Here is a 19,972-nt window from a genome sequence, read left to right on the forward strand (position 1 = left end):
ATATACACAGCTTAACCTGATAATTATATTAGTGGTTATTTCAACGGTTTAAACCCATAATATTGAAGTCACACGAAGACAAAATAATATAGATGTGATAAGTAAAGAACTATGAGTGACATAGTGTGGTAACTAAAGAATCTAATACTGAGCATGAAATTTTAAAGTTAAACTTGTTATAGTCAATATTTCAGTAAATTGCTGTTTGTAACTATGAAAAATTTGAGCTTATAATTCTAACTATAAAAGTTATAAATTAATTATTAATTATGCATTTTAACTTACAGAATGCTCATAGACAATGAGATTTTTTTTAACCCAAGTATCATAGATCTATTTACCGGAGTGTTAAATTTTAAACTATTTATCTCATTGTTATCTTTTGACAAGATAGTATATTTTGTATTATTTTTTTGCCACCTAAGGCTCCAAATGTGCAACTTAGAAACATAATATTGGAATCAATGGAATTAGGATACAAAAGCTAGTGAACTTGAATAAATTGTACGGTATGAGATCGAAAGAGAAGAGAGAGAGGAGAGAGAGAGGGAAACGAAAAGGGGATTTGTGAAGCTGAATTTCATTGAACTTCACTTGAGAATCATAGAGTACACTCACATCAGTGTTTCCAGAAAGGTCCAAAACCTTTGATTGGCCATACCTACAGAGTAGAAACATCAAAAGATTAGATGAAAAGACAAAGAAAGGGGACAACAATTTTTTACGTAAACAAATATTACCCTCCAAAATAGCCTGTGCTGAATAAGTCCATAAGGAACAGCACCAAAATTCCTTGAATCATTGGATTTATATGCATTATCACCCTGTATCCAAACGTGACCCTTTGGAACCTAAATAACACAGACATAGACAACATAATCTATATATCCATTTTGTAAGGGTGGGGAACAAATCAACACAAGAAGCTATAAATAAGGTGGTCGAGGCCTCATTTGCCTCGTGAGCAACCACACCCGGGTCTGAAACTTGATTGAGACCAAGTAGTGGATAGGAACTCTTAAAAGTGTGTGTGTGTGTGTAGTGTGCATGAGTTTGTGATGTTAAGTTGGGGCTATCCAACTCATCTGACTGAAAGATATATATATTAAAAAAAAAAAAAGAAGCTATAAATAAGCAAATACCAAGCCGGCAATTAAAATGATGAACCAAAATGAACCATGCCTTAAACCAATTATTCAGAAGAAAAGGCAAACTCATACACTACCAAACCAAAACCAAAACTCAAAATCAAAAGAGAATAAAATCTATGATACATTGACAATGTAAAGTTGTTTTGGTGCATAGAAATTAAATCCTAATTAAAACCATAGAACGAAAAACACTAGAAAAATAAGAAATCAATCATACCACAATAGTTTCCTGCTTATCAGGCTCATCAGGGTTAGAAATGTATGTAACAGTATCATCCTCCATTCCAGCCAATCGTTTAGCAATAAGCTTCCTAGGGTTTTGAGGGGAGCGAATAATCACAATATCTCCACGAGTAACTTTACCAAATCTAGTTGAGATCCTTTCACCCAAAAACATTGTTGGGATCAAATCTATTGTGGGAAGCATGCTGGGACCAGATGTCTGATGCATTGGAGCTGATTAGTTGCTTTTCATAAGAAACAAGTGATGCCCACATTACTCTCCAATTAACTCAACTTAAAAAATTCTCTGAAATTTTGTAAGAGTAGGCAGTAATTATAAGTCTAGGCAATAGAGGAAGAGTCAGATTAGAATATGAAGAGCAGAATTACGGAAGGGAGAGTAGGAATAGAATAGAAGGGAATGAGAAACATAGAAGTTGGAAGGTATAAAAGTGATACTCTCTCGGTCTTTGATGAATCCATTGAAGAACCAATTACGGAAAGTAGATAACAAGGTAGCATTCGAGCAGCTACCAGCCTACCACTCTCCTAAGATCCTGCCCGGTCTAAAATCCCAACTTTGGTCCTTTCTCTATAACAGAATTACCTCTTCTCCACCAACCTTTCCAGCTGTCCTATTTGTTACATTAGTTGGCCTTATTTTCATTTTCAACTCACTTTTCTTTCACTTTTCTATTGTAAATAAAAGGTAAAGGTGCTATTTTACCACCATCCTCTATAACTGACTTAACTGCTTCCCTTCCCTCCTTGTTTTTCTTCACTTGGGCACTTAACAGATTCCTGATTGTTACAATATCTTAATTAAATTAATACAGTCAGATTATTGTCATAGCTAAGTGTATTTGTGGAGATCCATTTTAAAGTGACGGAATACAGTTAATCACCTTTTTTTTTTCTTTTGATTTATAATTTCAAAGAATCATATGATGGAAGTTTGTCATGATCAATTTGCGAGTTTCTTGAAAAAGGAATAGAATTTTAAGAAAAAGCAAATAGATACCACATGCTTACCACAACAAAGGTGACCAAATAGGTGTCGGTGACATGTAGAAAACAGAAGAACTTTCCAAGAGAGAATGCTTTTTCCAACCCCTCTTTGGCAAATGATCCAAGTAGCCCCAGGTTTCTAAATCCCATGGCTTTGCTCAGCATTAACAAGGGAAGAATGTGTCAAATTTAATTTCAAGAAAAAAGCTTATTCAATTGCGGAAAGAGTAGGATAGAGGTCGAAGATGATTAATCTCAGTCCTTGTTATATGTAGAAAATCAAATCAAATCAATTCAATACTTAAATTCCACGAGTCTATTTTACTCCTCGTTCCTCAAATCAATTCAAAAGTTTATGTTGATTGTATTGTCCGGACATGGAGAAATAAGACTTGACAATTTTCTTCAAATATTGACAATTCTGAATTCTGATTAAGACCCAAATTTAGTGCAACAGCTTATCAAAGGAAAGCATGCAATCTCAAGTGAAATAACCCGTAAAGATGCAGCAACTCCTTTTGCACAGCACACATATTACAAGTCGTTAGGCATTTAAAATGTTATATGTCCAAGATCCAAAAAGGAACAAAAGATAAATCAAGAACTGCAAACAGTTACATGCAAGGCACTTATTACATAGTGTTTAATGAATATGCATTAGTGAACCTAAATGGCAAGCAAAACAGAAGCAAATTAAGGCCTATCTCCTTCCATTTTCTTTAATTAAATTCAAATGACAAGCAAAACAAGCAAATTAAGGCTCCAGAATGTTAATTAGTTAAAGTAACAAGGTTTAATCATACACAAGCAAATAAAACAAATTAAGGATCTATCTAAGCAGACGATATCACAAAGATTAAAGAGCTCCAGCTGAATTTAATCAAGCTTAATTAGACACTGTGTTTTCACCTCATAAAGAGAGGCAAAAATCCAAGGTTTTGAGAACCGGAACCGGTCCGGTCATCGAACCGCTCTAGTCACTGGTTCACTAGTCTAACCAGTCCAACCGTGGTTCAACCAAAAAAACCATTTTAAAATAAAATAATAAATAAATTATAAATAAACATCCTAAAATATAATTATAATCTAATATAAATCTTAAAATATCTTCCAAATTAATAATTTACAAATTTGTTATCAAACTTTACACCAAGTGTTTCCAAAAGATCACTGACTTCAATACTAAAGAATGATATTAGAGGCTAAAAAAAAATCATAAATACAGTTTCATACCCTCTAATATATGTGCATACAAGCATGAGCATTTTCGCAGTTTTGCTATCATCTTTGTTTCTTTTCATTATAGCAGTAATTTCTTTTTGCTTCTGATTTGTGATTTGTCTGTAAATCTTTTATTAGAGAACTCAAGTTACAAGTGTATTGAATACATTAATATAATTAGGGGTGGTAAAGCTGGGCTTTCTCATTGTCAAATAGGGATGACAACTGGAACTGGAGTGGAAAGCATATATAATACAAAAAATTTTATTATTAAATCAGAGCAGCAGCAGCACAGCAGAGCCAGAAATCAAATAATCATTCAACCAATAATCATCCATAACTGAAATAAATAAATCAACATCACAGTAAAAAACAGCAGCTCTCATTAACACAACCAAAAACACCAGCCGCACAACAGAACCAGAAATCAAATAAATAATCAACAAAAATTCAAAAACAGCAACAAATAATCAACAAAAACCATGAAATCAATAAATCAACAAAAATTCAAAAACAACAGAGCCAGAAATTCAAAACAGCAGCAGCAGCATAGCAAAATCATTTTTTATCAATAATTTAAAACACAAAACCCGTGTAATCTTATCCATGATTTCACTTCCAGAAACAGAGTTAACAACTAAGAACAAGCAGGAATGAGGGTATCAATTAATCATCAAGCAGTAAGCCAATAACAGAGTTAAAATTCATTATCAAGCAGTGAACAAAGCCAATCAACCAAGAACGAGCAAGAACAAGTCAGTAACAGAGTTAAAATTCATTATCAACCAGTGAGCAAAGCCAATCAACCAAGAAGAACTGAACAATTCTAGTGCATGCGAGGCATTACCTTCGGCGAGGGCAGGGAGCGGAGATTTGACGGAGATCGACGGACGACAGGAAGCTGGCGACAGACGACGGGAGCTGGCGACGAACTCTGACTTGGATGAGGATGTGAGGGAGGACTGAGGAGCTCCAGAAACGAGATGCTGCTGAAAGTGGCTGAATGCGAAGAGGAGAATAGGGTTACACGGTTAGTGGGTTACCGTTTCTCCTTCCTTTTTTCTTTTTAAGAATGAATTTTTTATATTTTTATATTAACTTATAACTTCAAGTCACCAAAAATAAATATAACAATATAATTTATAATGTGATTAATATTTATAATTTATAATGTAACAACTAATTTTATAATTTGATTAATATTTTTAAATTTTATAGATAAAAATCAATAATCTAATCAAAAGTTATTTTAAAATGTGTAAAAATTAAATTTATTTTTTACGTAAATAATTTTAATTAATTATAATTTAATATAACAATATACATAATATTTAATAATAATTTAATATAATTATTTATATTAATTATAATTTAAATAATTAATATAAATTATTAATTAATTACAAATATAATTATTTAAATAATATTAATTATAATTTAATATAGTTATTTATTTAATTATAATTTAATATAATACAAGTTACCATTTGGATATCAAAAATCTGTTTAAGGAAGAACTCTTTTCTCTCAAATTATGTAAAAGGACTCATTTTTTTTCATCTCCAACTAATGGAATTGCATCTTATACAAAAAATGGGTTGAAAACTCACTCATTGAAGTTGCTCTTAAAATCAACATCTTACATTGAAAATTCAACAATTAAATTTATACATTAAAGAGTAATAAAAAAAAGTCCAAGTATGGCGGGACAATAAATCGCTGTGAAAGTGTGCGTATTAGTTCATCTACCTTTAAGTAAGCATTATATTTCTATTGGAATAACTGTGAAAAGGAGAATGTCCAATTAAATTAGGATCAATACAACTCAACAATAATATTTAGAGAGTAAAATGAAATTTTCTACTTTTAATAGTTTCTCTTTCATATTTATTGTTGATCCCATCTATAAAATTAATGGTGAGAGATTACACTTTACTCTCTAAAGTGAAATTCAAACTTTAGAGGATTCAAATTCAAAATATATTGTCATTCTTTTGGTTTTTTTTTTCTTATAAAATAAACAATAAAACGCTACCTCAAAACAAAATATTTAATTAAATCTAACCAAGTTGTTATAACAATTTTTTAAATTATACATCACTTTCTCTTTTTCTGTTCCTTTTTTTTTCTCCTCCTCCTCCTTATCTTTCTTCTTCTTCTTCTTCTTTTTCTTCTTTTAAAATTGTACACATAAATTATTCTTCTTCTTTTTCTCCAATATTGTGTCTTCTTCTTTTCCTTTTCTTTTTTTGTTATCTTTTTCTTTCGTTATCATCATCACTAATAACAACAACATTTTGCTAACATCTTTATCGGTTCTGATTTTTTTTATGTCATCATTAAATAATTTCGATTCAATTTGTAGTTTATTTCAGATCATTTGTGTGTTAAATGAGATTCAGTTGAAGCTACTGATAAGTATTGAGTATTGACCAAATTTTTTATTCCTTAAATAATTTCGATTCATTTATATTCAGAAATGAATTCGATGTGTTTTTGTTAATGATTGAGTTTTTTTATTATTTGTTCAAATCTAAACTAATTTCAGTACATTTATGTGCTAATTGAGATTCACTTGTTGCTATTGATAAGTATTGACAAATTTTTTTAACAAATAAGAATGGAATTATTCATTATCACTTTATTCAATGGCATTAGATTCCATTCCATTCCATTCCATTCAATTAGTTTAGTTTTGAACAAGCAATCAAAAAGACTCAATCATTAATAAAAATACATCGAATTCATTTCTGGATCCAAATGAACTTCAAATAAACTAATAAATAAACCGAAATTACTTAAGGAATAAAAAACTTGGTCAAAACTTAACAGCAGCATCAACTGAACCTTAATTAACACACAAATGAACCGAAATTAATTCAGTTTTAAACAAGCATTAAAAACGACTTAATCATCAACAAAAACACATACAATTTATTCTGTATCCAAATGAACCTCAATTAAACTAAGAAATGAAGGAAAATTACTTAAGAAATATGAAATTTGGTCAATGCTTATTAGTAGTATCAAGTGAACCTTAATTAATTTACAAATAAACCGAAATTAGTTTAATTTTGAATAAGCTGTCAAAAAGACTTAATCATCAACAAAGATACATCGAATTCATTTTTGGATCCAAATAAACCTCAATTAAAAGGGGGAAAAGAAAAAATGCAACAATAAAAGAATGACGATTGAGAGAAAACATGCGAAGAAGAAGAAGAAATGCGAAGAAGACGAAGGAGAAAGGCGAAGAAGAAGAAGAAAAAGGAAGAACGCGAAGAAGAAGAAGGAATACGAAGACGAAGAAGGAAGAAAACGAAGAAGAAAGAAGAACACGAAGAAGAACGAATGCTAAGATAAAAATGAAGAAGCGTGTTGAGTTAAGAAATTAACTAACATAATTGATTATGACAAACATTAATTTTATTGGGCCAACTACCCAATTAGTTTTGATGAATTTGTTCTAAGTGATGCAGGCTAAATTTCAATAATGTAACAGCCAAAATAAATGGAACAAAAATATGAACTTTCAAATAAAGCCCAAATTAATTTAGAACAAAGAAATATAGTTGCAGCAGCCCAAAATGATGGAAATCAAACCAGAAACAAAGTGGGTTATAAAACACTAAAAGTCCAAAGTTGCTAAGTAAAGAAAGCAGCCCAAAATGATGGAAATCAAACCAGAAACAAAGTGGGTTATAAAACACTAAAAGTCCAAAGTTGCTAAGTAAAGAAATCGCTTGGGCTGAATATGAAAAAAGCCAACCCAAGCCTAAGTTGCTTACCCAAGTTGATCCCACCAAACTTCTCATACAAGATTGAAGCCTCCACTCTCCCTTATTGTTTCGGTTAGCAACAAAACAAAAGAAAGAGAGATTTGTTCCTCCTGGTCATTTTATCAGAGAAGAAAAAAAGAGAAAGCTTAATTATAAAGCAAAGATCTAATCACCCACATCAATCCATAGTAATCTGAGTCATAAATTAAAGGTGATTTATTTTCATTTGCATGCAACTTACTTTCTTCACTTCATCTCAAATCTTCTGCTTTACCATTTTTGGATAAATAAAAAAAAAATATTCTCTGTTCTACACTGCTGTGCATCTACGGTCATAAGTGTGTCTTGGGAACCAAGTTATTTTTCAATGGCCAAGATATGGATTTACCATTGAAAATCTGTGTTTGCTGCCCTGTGGCTTTTGGTCAACAAAGAAGGGTCAGAACCAAAGTTTCAATTTGGGGATTAACTGGGAAAAAGTAAAATGGTAAGTTGGTTACACAGCTCAAGAAGTTGACCTAGGGGTGAGCAACCCAGCAACATGCAAGGAGATAAAAGAAGATTTTTTTTATTATTTAAAACCAATGAGAGATAACTAGAGTTTGGTGAGTTGTGTTCTGAGAAGAGTTTCCTAAAGAAGTTCATCTACTTGGACAGTGCTTTCTTTCAAAGAAGCATTCTGCCAAAAATAAAGAACTGAATTAGAGACATGCAAATCTGGTTTATCACATAGCAAAGAGGCTGTTGAAGAGTCAATCTCCTTCATGTTTTACAGATTGTACTTTACTTTTCAATGTTTATCTTTATGTAATTTCTTGAGTGAAAAGGCATATTGAGAGAGCTCAAGTAAAAGCCAATGAGTGGAAAAATGTTGAGTGATACACTTGAGTGAAAAGGCTAGAGTTATTTCAGATTTCTTTAGGCAAGTATGTGTCTTGTATATTGTACCTGTGAAGTATTCCTTTCTTAGTTGGGTTAGCACTAAGAGTAAAGAGTTAGGTATTAGCATCGCCAATGTCAAGTTAGGTTAGAACTTGAGTGTGAAAGGATTGTGTCAATCCTGTGGAATTGGTATATGTAATACTTTAACTATAATGGAAATTCCACCACTGTTGTGGTGGAGACTAAACGTAGGTTGCATAGCACAAGGCAACCAAACCAGGATACATTATGGTGTTAGTTTTTCTCTTCTTTGTTCTGTCATGTTTTCTGATATTTATGAGATAAAATAAAATTGTCTTATAAATTTTTCGCTGCTAAGTTCAAACAGATTCATACGACAAGTTTGTTTAAAAGGGTATGTTCATTAAATTAAAAGAAGGTCATAGAGTCAACCCCTCTTTTCTAAGCCTTCTACAACCTTTAAAGTGTTATTGAAACGCGTGGGTATACATGCTGGTGTAATGAAAATGATTTTTATTGAGTTTTGGTCAATTTAGTTGGATTTAAGTGCAAAAATACTTGAATGTGTAGTTAAACTCTAAAATAAAATGATAAAATGTAATAAAAAAAAAAGAATTTGTAATGTCCATATCCATATACAAAAGATGAATTTAAATGATAGATAAAAAAAATATTTTTGTTTGATTTCAAAAGGCATTAAGTTGTTTATATGGAATTAACTATCACATCAAATAAAAGAAAAGGAAACTGTTAAAAAGATAAAAACACAAGTAAAAAGTTGCGGTCTTCATAAGGTTGGTAAAACTTAAAAGCATATGAAAATTCCTTGCCATAATCTTTGGATTTTGTTTACACTTTACACCACCAATCCTTCTTCCTTGTAAGCCAAAAAGGGAAAACAATCGCTTTTGGTCTATCAAAATATTCGGATGTCCTTATCAAGTATATTTCAACCAAACATGTAGAGTCAAAAAAGAACACAAAAGTCACACGTGACTTTGTTTTGTCATCTTCATAACCTGCAATTAATTAATTAATTAATTAATGATGGAAATTTCTTAAAATAGTTAAGTTAATTCCATCACAATTATCTCTATAGTTCTAACTAAGGAGTTAAGTGGAAAACATGGTTGTGTTTCAAAAGGAGAATAGGAAACATGGATATTCAGTGCCCGTTTGAATTTTATTAACAAAAATTATTTTAAGTAAGCAATACATCCCTTTTCAAAAAAGAAATTTTAATTAATTGTTTATTTTTTAAATTAATTATTTATTTTTAATTGTTTATTTTCAAATTAATTGTTTAGCAAAAATTAATTGTTTATTTTTAAATTTTTATATTTTTAAATTCAAAATTTTCTTTTCAAATAAAAAATAATTACAAAAATAGAATAAATTCAAACTCATCCTTTAAGAGATTACACACATCTTAACTAAGGCCAAATCTTATTTTGGTTTTAAATAATTTTGTTTTAATTTATATATTTTCTCTTGAATGTTGTAATCTTTATTGATTTATCATTTTCAGTGAACACTTATCTTAGAGATGAATGCCGGATAAAATATTTACGAGAATTGGTTAAAATTCAATTTTGTATTACTCACAGATAAGAGTGAAGCGAATTTTAAATAGATTATTGTAAGATATGGCGGGATTAAATAACACAAAATTCTATTCTTATCCGTCTTGTTGTCACTCTTATTTATTTAAAAAATCATAAATAATATGCTCGTGATAATTTTGAATTTGTATTTAACATTAATCATTTAATCTTACATTATTCTCATTAAATAAATAATGATTATGTTATATAGACTCATGTTAATAATCAATATTCATTATTCAATGATGATAAATGATTTATTTTCACGAATATAAATAGGTGTTGGATATTCAAATCTTATTTTATATATATACTAATTTATTAACTAATAATAAACTCTTAAATAAAATTTCGATCCACGACAGATCAATTCTTACTTTGTTGGGTTAGAAAATACTATTAGAAAAAAAATTATTAAACTCTTATACAAAATTTATTTAAATAAATAGATTACAATTTTATTTTATTAAAAAGTGATTATAATCATAATTAACTAAATAACAAAATAACAAATATTAAATTTAAATCTAAATCTAATCCTAAAAATAAACAAATCAATTTAAATTTGAAATTTAAATTTAGATAATGACAAATTTATTATATATATATCTTCGAGAATGATAATGATTACATAAAACACTAACCTCTGACAAAGGAACACGTTATTGTACCCTCTTGATCTACAATAAATCAATAATATAAATAGATAAAGAAAACACACACTAGTTCACTAAGTAAAGGATAGCAGTAGTAAGTAGTAACATAGTAACATAGAGTAGTTGCTGAAGTAAGCAACAATGGAGAGAAGGGTTGGTTATGAGATCTTGGTGGTGGTGGTTTTGGTGACCCTTTTGAATCTCTCATTGAGTTGTGTTCATGCTTCAGCCAACTTTGGTAATGTGGTGGACCAACACAGAAGAAGCCTTCTTGCTAATGGCCTTGGAACAACTCCTCCTATGGGGTATGTATAATCTTAAATCTTTGTTTTCTTCTTCTTTTCATTGCAATTCTGTTACTTTGTTATATACTTTCTTTTGTTTCATTCTCTTTTATAATTATTTTTTTTTATCAATTATTGTCATTGGTATATATGATTGGACCCTTTCATGTTCAACTGTTTTGGATATATGCATTAAATGATTGATGATGCTGATTGATTTGTGAAAACTCTTTGTGCAGATGGAACAGTTGGAATCACTTCAACTGTCAAATTAATGAAAAAATCATCCGGGAAACTGGTATTTGATCATCCATATCTTTAATTTGTTCCATGTGAATTTTATAAGTACTTGGCATTTGAAATTGTGAATTAATGTTTCATAGAAGGCACTGTTCTGTTAGTTCTGTATTCAATTTTGCAGTTCTTCCCCAAATTGGATTTCAAACCTATCATTGTTTGCATTTCAATTTAGTCTTTATTTGTATACAATCAAGAATTGTTAAGGCAATGGCCTGATTTATAGATTTTCGATTGCAGCTGATGCGCTTGTTTCGACTGGTCTTTCAAAGCTTGGATACACTTTTGTAAACATAGGTACATATGAAAGCAACTAAATTTTCAAGTTCTTCTATTTTGATTTCACTTTTTACAAAGCAAAATGCTGTAACTATAATCATACCATTCATGCAGATGATTGCTGGGCTGAGCTACACCGTGACGATAAGGTCTTATACCTATGGTTTTTCTTTGATTTTCTTCCTTCTATTCTTTTTATCTTTGAAAGTTATTGCATTATGTCAAAAAACAATTTGTTCCAAATAATCTTGCAGGGCAATTTGGTAGCAAAGAAATCCACATTCCCTTCTGGAATCAAAGCTCTTGCAGATTATGTTCATAGCAAGGGTCTTAAGCTCGGAATTTATTCGGATGCAGGGTACATAGACTTAGCCGAATTCCCAAACAAACTAGTCCAATTTTCTCATTCAACCATTGATTCTTTAAACTAAGGTTTCGTTCCGCGATTTTGCAGGTATTTCACTTGTAGCAAAAAGATGCCTGGTTCACTTGGTCATGAGTTTCAAGATGCCAAGACTTTTGCATCATGGGTAGCAAACATTATCTTAATTTTTAAGGAACATACATACATATCAATCGATCGCTATTAAATAAGTCGTAACAATGCCTTATTTTGCAGGGTATTGATTATTTGAAGTATGACAATTGTAACCATGATGGATCAAAACCAACTGATAGGTAGTTGAAAGTATATTTTCACTTTACCTCTTATGTTTTCCTTTGATCATCATTCATGAGTTTGAAAACTTTGCTCTTCTTTCTTATTCGCAGATATCCTGTTATGACTCGAGCATTAATGAACGCTGGTCGTCCAATCTTCTTCTCTCTATGTGAATGGTAAAACTCTTATATGTTCCACAATTTGTGTTGTTCTAATTTTAGTTTCTTCCTTCTAATTGCAATTGCTTTGTTTGTTTAGGGGCGACATGCATCCGGCTTTATGGGGCGCTCGAATCGGAAATAGCTGGAGAACTACAAATGACATCAATGATTCATGGGAAAGGTGCAAAAATATGGATTCAATTTTTTCTAATTCTAGAAGTTTTTGTAATTGAATTTGGAATTTTATGTAACTAGCCTCTTTTTACAACAGTATGATTTCAAGGGCTGATATGAATGAAGTTTATGCTGATCTCGCAAAACCGGGCGGTTGGAATGGTTAGAAATTTAGAAATTTAGATTTCACTTATCAGTAGCTTTGTCTGAATTCTGAAATTGAATAAGTTTTCTGTTGGATTTTATCAAATGAACAGATCCTGATATGCTTGAGGTGGGAAATGGAGGAATGACAAAAGATGAATACATTGTTCATTTCAGTTTATGGGCCATTTCCAAGGTATGAAGATGCATGCTTGTATCCCAGTTCATGTCATAGTTAGTAATGTTCATTGGGAGCATTCTTGTTTCTCATTACAAGTTTTAGTGCAGGCTCCTCTTCTTCTCGGTTGCGACGTTCGAAACATGTCTAAAGAGATTGTGGAGATAATCACAAACAAAGAAGTTATTGCAGTTAACCAAGGTGATTTGATGCGATCATCGCATTCACATTGTTATTCTGATCCTATCTAGTGGGAAAAGGCTTAGTAGTCATCGTTAACTTGTTATTGTGTCACTAACAATGTTAAATTCGTACCGTGTTAGATTCGCTTGGTGTACAAGCCAAGAAGGTTAGGATGGAAGGTGATCAAGAGGTAATTAAAACAAACAAATATGATTGTGTGTGTCTAGTCTCAAAATAGCAAGAAGGGTTGATATGCATGTTTTTGGGTGCAGATATGGGCAGGTCCTCTTTCAGGGTATAGGGTAGCTGTTGTGTTGCTTAATAGAGGGCCTCTGCGCAATGCCATCACAGCCAATTGGGATGACATTGGCATTCCCCAAAACAGTGTTGTTCAAGTAAGAGACCTTTGGGAGGTATGTTTTCTTTTTGTGGAGACTTTGATGCAGTTGTCTTTATGTGAAGTTGATAGTTGAAAATTATTAGATGATTTGACATGTTTGATTAAATTACTATATAATGTTTTTCAACTATCAACTTCACATGAAGACAATTGTTTGTAAATTTTCACTTTTTTTTCCATACTTAATATACGGACTTATTGTATATGAGTAATGATTCGAAGTCTTAATTCATCTTTCTATTTATCCTCTTAATACTTACACAAGTAAAAATTCAAATATATATGTTATTTTTTTTAAAGAAAAAATAAGAAGATAGTTATTCTTATCTTTTTACTATTTTAATATTAAGAGGATAATTAGGAGAATATATTAGGATTTTTTTAATCATTACTCTTAGTGTATATTATGTTTTAGTTTTGATCTCTATAAAACTTTTTTTCTGTGGAAACACATTTTTGAAAGCTTATATCTTTAGAAAATGAAAATCAAAATGAAATAGTAAATTTAACAGGGATTAGACCCAAATCCCAAAATATAAGGAAAAAAAAAGTTAAACATGGATACATTATCGACTAAGTAGAAACTCAAATCAGTTGTCTTAGTTGAGAATTATTGGATGATTTAAATATTTGACCAAATTATTTTCTAATGATTTTCAACTATCAATTTTATATGAATACAACTGCACGTGAATTTTAAAACTATTTGGGAAATTACTGATGTTGTAAGGTATGGTTTTGAATGAATGCAGCACCAGACATTGAAGAAACTATTCGTGAATAAATTGAGTGCTACAGTGGATCCACATTCTTGTAAAATGTATGTCTTGAAGCCAGTAGCTTGACTTCTCCAACCACCCACAAATAAAGCTAAGGACTGTACCTTCTGGAGTTTACCTTATTTGAATAACTTTCTTTTCTTCCAAATAAAAAGAAAAAGAAAGTTATTTGTAAAGATAAACTATATGTGAAACAATGAACCTCTATCAGAGTAGTACGTTTAAGTGTGAATTATGAACTATAAATTTTAGAGTACCGTGTCAAATAAATTCTAAAGATTTATATTTTGGATATATTAGTTCTAGGAAAAAAAAAAGTATTAGTGAAGTCTTCTATAATAGTAGACGCGGAAACATTATAATAAGTTTATGACAAATAATAAGTTTATACATATATATTTCTTCGAGAATCATCTAAACCAACTCAATATCACAAGTTATATATCATACACTTTCATACTTTTTTACTACGTTCATATCATCGTGTCACATTCATACCATCACATAGGAGGAATTACTTGTGTTTTTTTTTCTTTTGTTTTTCATCATGTCCTATTCTTTTTTGGATCCATCCAAGAATTTAATTAGAATTGAGTTTTAACTTTACTCTTAAATGTTCTTTATAATTTTTCCTTTTTTCATATTTGAATTATTACTACTCTTGATTGACCTGTCTCACCTTAAGTTGAAAGGCTACAAACAAATAAAGTAAAATAATAATGAGTGAGAAAAGCAATTTATAATGTTGTTATCTCAAATATATCTACATAATCGATATTCAAAAATTAAAATTTAGTCATTTTTAGATTTGAAGAGTCTGAATTTAGTGCATTTTATTTATGAGTATCAAGTGAGTAATGAATTATAAAAAGTAATAATGTATATAATGTTATTATAGCAATAAATGAAATACAATAATAAATATGGTAATATTCTACTTCCACACCTACATATATGATTTCTGTGGTCCAATACTATGATGTTCTTATTCAGTGACATCAATCTCACATCATTTTTAGCAGCATCGTGTTAAGATACAGCTGTTCAGAACTTAATTCAAATTTTTATCCACACATGGATGGTTAAAACATTTATTAACATGCTTTTGAATTAGCACCACCACTGATAAATTGTACGTGAACACTACAAAAAATGATAAATTGCGGTTTTTTTTTTCTAATTTGCGGCCATTTTTTAATTCCTGCAAAATATGTTAACACATTTTAGAAAAATGATTTAGTTTTGTATCCTACAATTAACTTACATGGATTTTATGAAATTGGCGCTATATGAGGAAATTATTATTTTCACTCTTTAAAAAAAATTAATTTTTTTTAAAATAGTAAAAAAGTGAATATTTTAAAATTTATTTTATTTTATTAAAATTTTTTTTAGAAGAAAAACTTACTAAATGTTATAAAAACATATTTATACTTTGTATTGTGTAACTTGAAACTGCAGCTGTGCAGCATACAAATCACTTATGTTGAACTAAAAATCTCTCATGGACTCAGTATTATGTTTGTTGAGTTAGAGACTGGAACTTAAATTTCTGTCTCCGTCTTTAAAATTTCAGTGTAGGGACACTGGAGACAGAAAAATTTAAAGACGGAGACAGAAATTTTAATTATAATTTGTACCTAAATTACCCCATCCAAATTTTATAATTTCAAAATTACCCTTATGTAAATCTAGGGCTTCTTCATCAACCATCGTGAGTCATCTTCTCATTCTTCTTCACTACAGCCACTGCACGCTCAAACACTCTTCTTCAAGACTCGCCACCGCGTCGCCGCTGGACTCGCCACCGCTAGGTAAGTAATTTGCCGCTTGCGAGTTCATCTTCGTATCCCCCATCTTCTCATCTCCTCCTTTTCTCCTTCACAGTAAAATCGAAGAGCGAAGTTGCCTCTCCCCAATAGCTGTCCACCTCAACCATCAACTCCTCCTCCAAACTGCTCTGACCAGGTTAGTTTTATGCAAATGTTATTTAATTTACTGATTCCTTTCATCCTTTCTGTTGTGCCGTAATCTTTAATTTGAATTTGTTCGTGACCTAGCATTGTACTCAGAACCTCTTTGCTTGATTTGTAATTATTTTTGTTAATAGTGTGTAGTAACAGCATTGAAGTTAAAGCAGTTGTTTGCCTAGTGTGAATTTGTTCGTGACCTAACATAACCCATTTATTCCAACTTTATGATTAATGAGTTTATGATGTTTACTTCGTTGTAAAAGCCACTGATTGGATGATTACTCAATTTATTAGCCTAACAACATCTATTTGTTGATTTCATTCTGGATTATACTATTTTTTTCCCATTTTTTCGTGTCTGCGGCTACTATTGTTCCATGTCTGCACAGAGCTCTCATTAGCCTAACTCAATTGGACCTTATATTGTATGATTGAATGTGTAGTACAAATTTGCAAGCAAACTGTTCTTAGTTACCTTGGTTTATTCTATTACAATGCACTTGTAAAACATTTCATGGATAAAGCTGATTTGGTTCTAGACCTTATTAAGGTTTCTCATAGTTTGAAAATCATAGTCTGATAAAGCAATTGCTGCTTTTTTATGTAAAAATGGTCTAACTAAATTTATTTATAGAGTGCTTAATCAAATTTAAAGAAGAGGGGGAATCAGTATAACTGAGTGTGATTCATTTCCTAGACATAAGATTTGCAGTGTTTATTTTGAATGTGTAACTCTGGAAAATAGGAAAACGTTTTTTTACAACAAGCTTGTTTTTAAAAGCATAGGGGAAAAATGTAGATTTTCTATATCTTTAAAATCTTTTATGCGAGTGTTTACTTCTAAGACATAAGGATAAAATGTTATTTGCTAATCTAGAAGTGTGTATAAGGTTGTAAATTGTAATTCTTCCTGAGTAAGAATATGTACTAGTTAATATATGCTTTACGCATGCAAATGTGGACCCACTTAGACTTGAGAACAGAATTTGCTATGAAGGCAGAATAAGAAGAAGAATTTTGCATCTAGCAATGCAAGTTTGGTATTTTACCTTTTCACAATTAACATATAAACCAAGATTCCCAGTTCATGGGTAATATTTGCTATATGGCAATTGAAGTTTCTAATGATATAAACAGTAGGAGAATCATACTCTCACAAAATTTGAATATATTCTTAACAAATAAACTTGTTTTTCATTATTTGGAAAAGAGTGTATATTAACCCTCTTTCATATATATACAAATTTTACATTGAAATGTTTAATCTATTTATTTTTCTCTTAATCTTGTTGAAACAAATATATCATTTTAAAGAGTAAGATTATTTTATGACATGATTAGGAATTTAAAATATACGAAAATGCTAGAAAATGAAATGGGATATAGTAATTTGCGCAGGATCAAATGCTTTAAATTTGGGAAAGGAATTACATGAAGATACTAAAACCCCATTGCAAATAGAGTTAAAGAACCCAAATTGTTTATGTGCTTCATGTTCTTCTCAATTTAAACCCAAATAGGTTATGTACTTCTCATCTCCTCTTTTTTCTCCTTCTTTTTGCCTTTTGGAAGAGTTTGATGTGCTTAAAGTACCTGACAAAGTTACTTCCAGTATATGAAATGAGAGAGAAAAATCAATATTATCATTTTTGTTATGTTCTATTGTATTTCCTATTTGGAGAAGTAAATACAGTTACATATTTTTTTATTCCAGTTTCTTATTCTTGTTTTTTGTTCTAAGAAGATATAGCAGATTTTGCATGAATAAGTGTCAGATTTATTTGAATGTTTATGCATTTTTATTTCGCGAGTTCTGCTCTGTGGATTTCGTTATAGAAATAATCTGGGCTTTTTTCTCTTCACTTCGATTTGGTTATTTTTTGATGTATAGATGCGTATATGTTTCATGCCTTATTTGTTTAATTTCGTTTGTGATGTGCTTCTTATGAATTGCTTTTGGTCAGATTGGTTATTTAGGTTTTGCATTCTTATACATTTTTTTATTCTAAATTCTGGGTTGCTCTGTTTACCTAATTTATTTCTGTTTGATGTGAGATGTGTGAATTGTTTTGTCTTATTAATTAAACTAGGAAGTATTGTGATTCCTACAATACCAGAATTTAAATGAGACTTCCACTGTGAGAATAATAAGTATCTGCGTCTCCTTAGCTTTTTGTGTATTAAAACATTATATTGTAGCTTATGTTTTGAAGTTTGCCTTCTATGGCATAGGCCAAAATAATAGTATTCTGATGCAAAAATAATAATGAGATGTACTGATTTAAAATACAATCTTGGTCCACAATTATCAAGAATCATCACTGCATGATCAGTTTGCAAATCAAAAAATGCTAGCCATAACTTTCCATGCATAGAGATTTGCCTTCTAGTGCTGGTGTTGCTTAAGTTCTGTCTTGGTTAAGGTGTGAGAATTTTGCATTCATGACCTGCAAGATGTCTTGGGTGGATATTGAGATTTGTATAAAAGTGTGTGAGGTATAGTCAGGTTCGGTCAAAACTCACCTTATTTTACCTATTTCTATCCTTAGTGGCTGCCAAGAAAACTGAGATGATACCAAAAATACAGGCAAATTAAAGGAATGAGGGATAAGTCTAAACTCCATTAACTATAATTTTGAAATATTTGATAAATTCATACAGCACTACAGCAGCAGTTTTGTGATAGTACACAGGATGAATTCGGTTTATATTATACTCTCTTTAAATATTATTGATTCCTCTCTTCTTTAGTGTTTCCTTTAAACTAGAAGTCCGGGAATCAAAATGTCGCGAAGATATGATAGCCGTACAACAATCTTCTCCCCTGAAGGACGTCTTTATCAAGTGGAGTATGCAATGGAGGCTATTGGAAATGCTGGTTCTGCCATAGGGATCTTATCAAAAGATGGTGTTGTGTTGGTTGGCGAAAAGAAGGTAACATCCAAGCTGCTGCAAACCTCTTCATCCACTGAGAAAATGTACAAGATTGATGATCATGTTGCATGTGCTGTTGCCGGGATAATGTCGGATGCCAACATCCTCATCAATACAGCTAGGGTCCAAGCACAACGCTACACATATGCCTACCAAGAGCCCATGCCTGTTGAACAGTTGGTTCAGTCTCTTTGTGATACTAAGCAAGGATACACCCAATTCGGTGGTCTTCGACCATTTGGGGTCTCTTTCCTGTTTGCAGGTTGGGACAAAAACTTTGGCTTTCAACTCTACATGAGTGATCCTAGTGGAAACTATGGCGGTTGGAAAGCAGGAGCTATTGGTGCAAACAACCAGGCGGCTCAGTCAATACTGAAACAGGACTACAAGGATGACATTACGAGGGAAGAAGCCGTGCAACTTGCATTGAAGGTATTAAGCAAGACTATGGACAGCACAAGCTTGACCTCAGAGAAGATAGAATTAGCAGAGGTTTTCCTCTCACCTTCTGGAAACGTCAAGTATGAAGTTTGCTCCCCAGAGGCATTGAATAAACTATTGGTGAAGTTTGGGGTGACTCAACCAGCAACAGACACTGCCTAAGTGCCTAGTTTGCTCTGCTCTTCCATTTCTGATGCAGGTTTAATCAATGACAATGCTTTTATTTTTGTAATGCAAGTGACATTGTATTTGCTACACTGTAGTTGACTTTCAACACAAATTGATGATATTTGCTTTCTTGTTGTTGACCTATGATGATTTGTTGAACTTTCAATTATGTTAGTTATTGTGTTGTATGACTTTAGTGTGTGAATTTGTGAAATTAAACTTGTTTTGGTATTTTAGTGCATATTACTGGTTTAAATAAGATAGAACCCTTTTAGTAAACGGATTATGACTAGGATAGGTTGGTTTTTTAACTAGTTTAAAAACCAAAAAACCAAACCAATCCATTTCAATACAGTTCGGTTTGGTTGGCTT

General features: G+C 31.2%; 3 protein-coding genes across 4 annotated transcripts; 2 read left to right on the forward strand and 1 right to left on the reverse strand.

The window, feature by feature from the left end:
* Positions 1-21: 21 nt before the first annotated feature.
* LOC130973324 (mitochondrial ATP-independent inner membrane protease subunit 1b-like) lies at positions 22-4,633 on the reverse strand. Its single transcript, XM_057897802.1, has 5 exons — positions 4,450-4,633; positions 2,406-2,533; positions 1,369-1,593; positions 741-851; positions 22-661 (listed from the first exon to the last, which is right to left on the reverse strand). The coding sequence occupies exons 2-5, from the start codon at positions 2,529-2,531 to the stop codon at positions 620-622; spliced, it is 504 nt and encodes a 167-aa protein (XP_057753785.1). The 5' UTR covers positions 2,532-2,533; positions 4,450-4,633; the 3' UTR covers positions 22-619.
* Positions 4,634-10,644: 6,011 nt separating this feature from the next.
* On the forward strand, positions 10,645-14,370 carry LOC130976299 (alpha-galactosidase 1-like). Of its 2 annotated transcripts, XM_057901123.1 has the most exons (15): positions 10,645-10,849; positions 11,068-11,126; positions 11,366-11,422; positions 11,519-11,553; positions 11,659-11,762; positions 11,859-11,934; positions 12,024-12,082; positions 12,176-12,241; positions 12,324-12,407; positions 12,498-12,562; positions 12,658-12,740; positions 12,833-12,923; positions 13,046-13,095; positions 13,178-13,318; positions 14,058-14,370. In XM_057901123.1, exons 1-15 carry the CDS (start codon positions 10,686-10,688, stop codon positions 14,148-14,150), a joined length of 1,227 nt encoding a protein of 408 aa, XP_057757106.1. In that variant the 5' UTR covers positions 10,645-10,685; the 3' UTR covers positions 14,151-14,370. The 2 variants fall into 2 exon arrangements, with proteins under 2 accessions (XP_057757106.1, XP_057757108.1); XM_057901125.1 differs by lacking the exons at positions 10,645-10,849; positions 11,068-11,126 and adding an exon at positions 11,169-11,228.
* Positions 14,371-15,682: 1,312 nt separating this feature from the next.
* On the forward strand, positions 15,683-19,792 carry LOC130976233 (proteasome subunit alpha type-4-like). Its single transcript, XM_057901036.1, has 3 exons — positions 15,683-15,898; positions 15,972-16,052; positions 18,809-19,792. The coding sequence occupies exon 3, from the start codon at positions 18,842-18,844 to the stop codon at positions 19,592-19,594; it is 753 nt and encodes a 250-aa protein (XP_057757019.1). The 5' UTR covers positions 15,683-15,898; positions 15,972-16,052; positions 18,809-18,841; the 3' UTR covers positions 19,595-19,792.
* Positions 19,793-19,972: the final 180 nt, after the last annotated feature.

Source organism: Arachis stenosperma, chromosome 4 (assembly GCF_014773155.1).
Source record: "Arachis stenosperma cultivar V10309 chromosome 4, arast.V10309.gnm1.PFL2, whole genome shotgun sequence".
Classification (NCBI taxonomy): Eukaryota; Viridiplantae; Streptophyta; class Magnoliopsida; order Fabales; family Fabaceae; genus Arachis; species Arachis stenosperma.